The sequence below is a fragment of the Carex rostrata genome, chromosome 17 (assembly GCF_964058835.1).
Source record: "Carex rostrata chromosome 17, lpCarRost1.2, whole genome shotgun sequence".
Taxonomy (NCBI): Eukaryota; Viridiplantae; Streptophyta; class Magnoliopsida; order Poales; family Cyperaceae; genus Carex; species Carex rostrata.
The window spans coordinates 10373829-10376298 of NC_135934.1; the positions used below are offsets into that span (position 1 = coordinate 10373829).

The window sequence follows — 2470 nt, forward strand, 5'->3', positions numbered from 1 at the left end:
TTATGCTGAATGAAAATTTCATATATATCAATTTCAAATATATGTATATATATACGTATACAGTCCTCATTTAAATATATATGTCAACTGTTTACATTTGCGTTACCAATTTGTTACATTGGCAATTTCAGTTATTTTGTACATGATTCCTAGTTGTTGTCATAGGTTCTTCGCAATGCTCCTTAGAGAAGAATATGTCCCAAAGATGGCAATCAGTACACCAATTAGCGCGATAACAACACAAACTATCAATTCAAACCCTAATTTTTGGTAAGTTTTTGTGATTTTAAGGTAGCACAAACATGGCAACACCATTGTTGCTGTACTACTTAGCAACGCGCCTGTGAGGCCTACGACTTCAGCAAAAAATGGCACAACTAAGGCCACCACAGTTGTGCTGATTACTAGTATTGATCTAATTAAGATGCTAACCAATCTCGACTTTGAAAACTGGAACCATTCTTCAATAGCATTTGCTATCGGCAACACGATCAACGCATACTTCATCAGAGGATTGATCAGAGTTGTGTAGATTGCTATATTTGTGCTCCATTTTCCATTTGGAAGGTTTAGTGTGATTTGAGATTTTATATCTTGGCCGTACATCAAGTATCCAACGACGGCCATGAACGCATAATTCAACGTGCACACTACAAAACAATAGAGCAAAACCTAACCAAAAGAAAAGGGATTATACATTATATATAAATTTAATCATATTCCGTAATTACACTACTGGAACTAAAAATTTAAAAGAATGTGTTTAACTTACTTTGGAAAACTTGGAGGGATTTTGCATTGAATTATAAATGGTTGGAAAAACAGAATGGCCACTGAAGCAGAATGCATAGAGACTAACAGCAGTAGGTATTCCCTCCCAATTCACAACAATCCCTTTCTGACGGAATCCGATGCCATTAAACACTGCAGCCCACAAAACTGAGACCATGAGAACTATTGATGCGAGGACCCCACCAACTGACATGTAGGAAAGCATGCTCAGGCTTCGAAGCCAGGTGGTCGGCAAAACAATGAGGCTGGTAATCAACACAAACCCTTGCTTGCCTCCAATCTTCAATCCAGCAAAATTAAATGCCACCTTCGGAAATAATTTTTCGAGGTTATCGCCTTCTAATATCAAGAAATTTATCGCCGCGAAGTATAATTCTAAATACATGGCGGTTGCCACTATGATCCGGCCTTTCTGGCCAAATGCCAACTCGCCAATGTCAGGGTAGGTTTTGACGAGTGAGTTCGAGTCCATGCATTTTTGCAGGAGAAGCCCTGTGTAATAGCATATTACTGCTAGTAGGAGAAGAAGCGACATGGTTAGCCATCCACCTTGAGCCAGTGCATATGGGATTGATAGGATGCCAACCCCTGAGAAAAATAATAGCAAATTAAATTTGTCATGAAGAAAAAAATTATTTGGCTTGGATTGTTGGTACATCATAATACCCGTTGATGCAAAACCGGTACGTACGTCTCTATGTAATATGCCATGTTTGGCATATTGCAAGAGATATATATAAAGGAACTATATATTAAGCACCAAAGGACACCAAAATGGTGATGACACCATTGAAACTAACTTCCATAAAATTTGTCCTGAATATATAAATAGTAAATATGATATGGTTTTCTTTGATGTACAATTTGGATGAGGACATTAATTTTGTACTGCTTGTAAAGCATGCTATTTTATTTTTAATGGTGATGACATCTTTCATTTGATGTAGAAATTTAATTACAGACTTTGAGCCAAGATAAATAAAAGGTTGTGGGCCTATAAATTCTATCTATCCTGTTGGGTTCAATGCTCAAGTTTTTTGAATTATTATGCTACAAAACCTCTGTTTCCTTTATGCCTTACTGATTAATTATTTTTGTAATTTTGCTAGCTTGTTTTGAAAAGTGTACCTAAGAATGAGAAGTGTACCTGAAAGGGCATTTACACCATTGAAACAAGTTCTGAAAAAAGTGGATCCAGATTTTTGAGGAGAATTTGGCATATGATCCATTATTTGAACTACCTACTGCTTCTCTTCCTGGAATGAGCATTGTTTGCATGACTTCTCATTTATAGAAAACGGGAAAATGTCTCTGCCACAACGTACGGGTCAATTATAGGCCCACTTCTTAATTTATTTTCTTTTTATTTATTTATTTTTTTTTTTTTTTTGTTTCTGTTTAGGCTGGTGATCGATGATGAGTAGATACCCATTTCTTAATTAAAAAATATATATATATATATATATATATGCGACAATGGTTGTTGCTTTGTTGGGTCTCACAGACTCCACATCTCTTTTAATTGTGCCTTAATTAATCTCTTAATTAATTAGGCAAATAATATGAAGGTGAATAACTAAAGCAAACAAACTAGCTAGTCACTCAAATTTGATTTACATTAATTGTTTCAATTACTTAAATTTAATTTATTTTGTAGTTGTCATTTAATTAAACGTAC

General features: G+C 35.1%; 1 protein-coding gene across 1 annotated transcript; it reads right to left on the bottom strand.

The window, feature by feature from the left end:
- On the bottom strand, nt 1-2069 carry LOC144568732 (amino acid transporter AVT1I-like). The gene is made up of 3 exons (XM_078319106.1): nt 1940-2069; nt 773-1380; nt 1-672 (listed from the first exon to the last, which is right to left on the bottom strand). The coding sequence occupies exons 1-3, from the start codon at nt 2019-2021 to the stop codon at nt 160-162; spliced, it is 1203 nt and encodes a 400-aa protein (XP_078175232.1). The 5' UTR covers nt 2022-2069; the 3' UTR covers nt 1-159.
- Between the last annotated feature and the right edge of the window lie 401 nt (nt 2070-2470).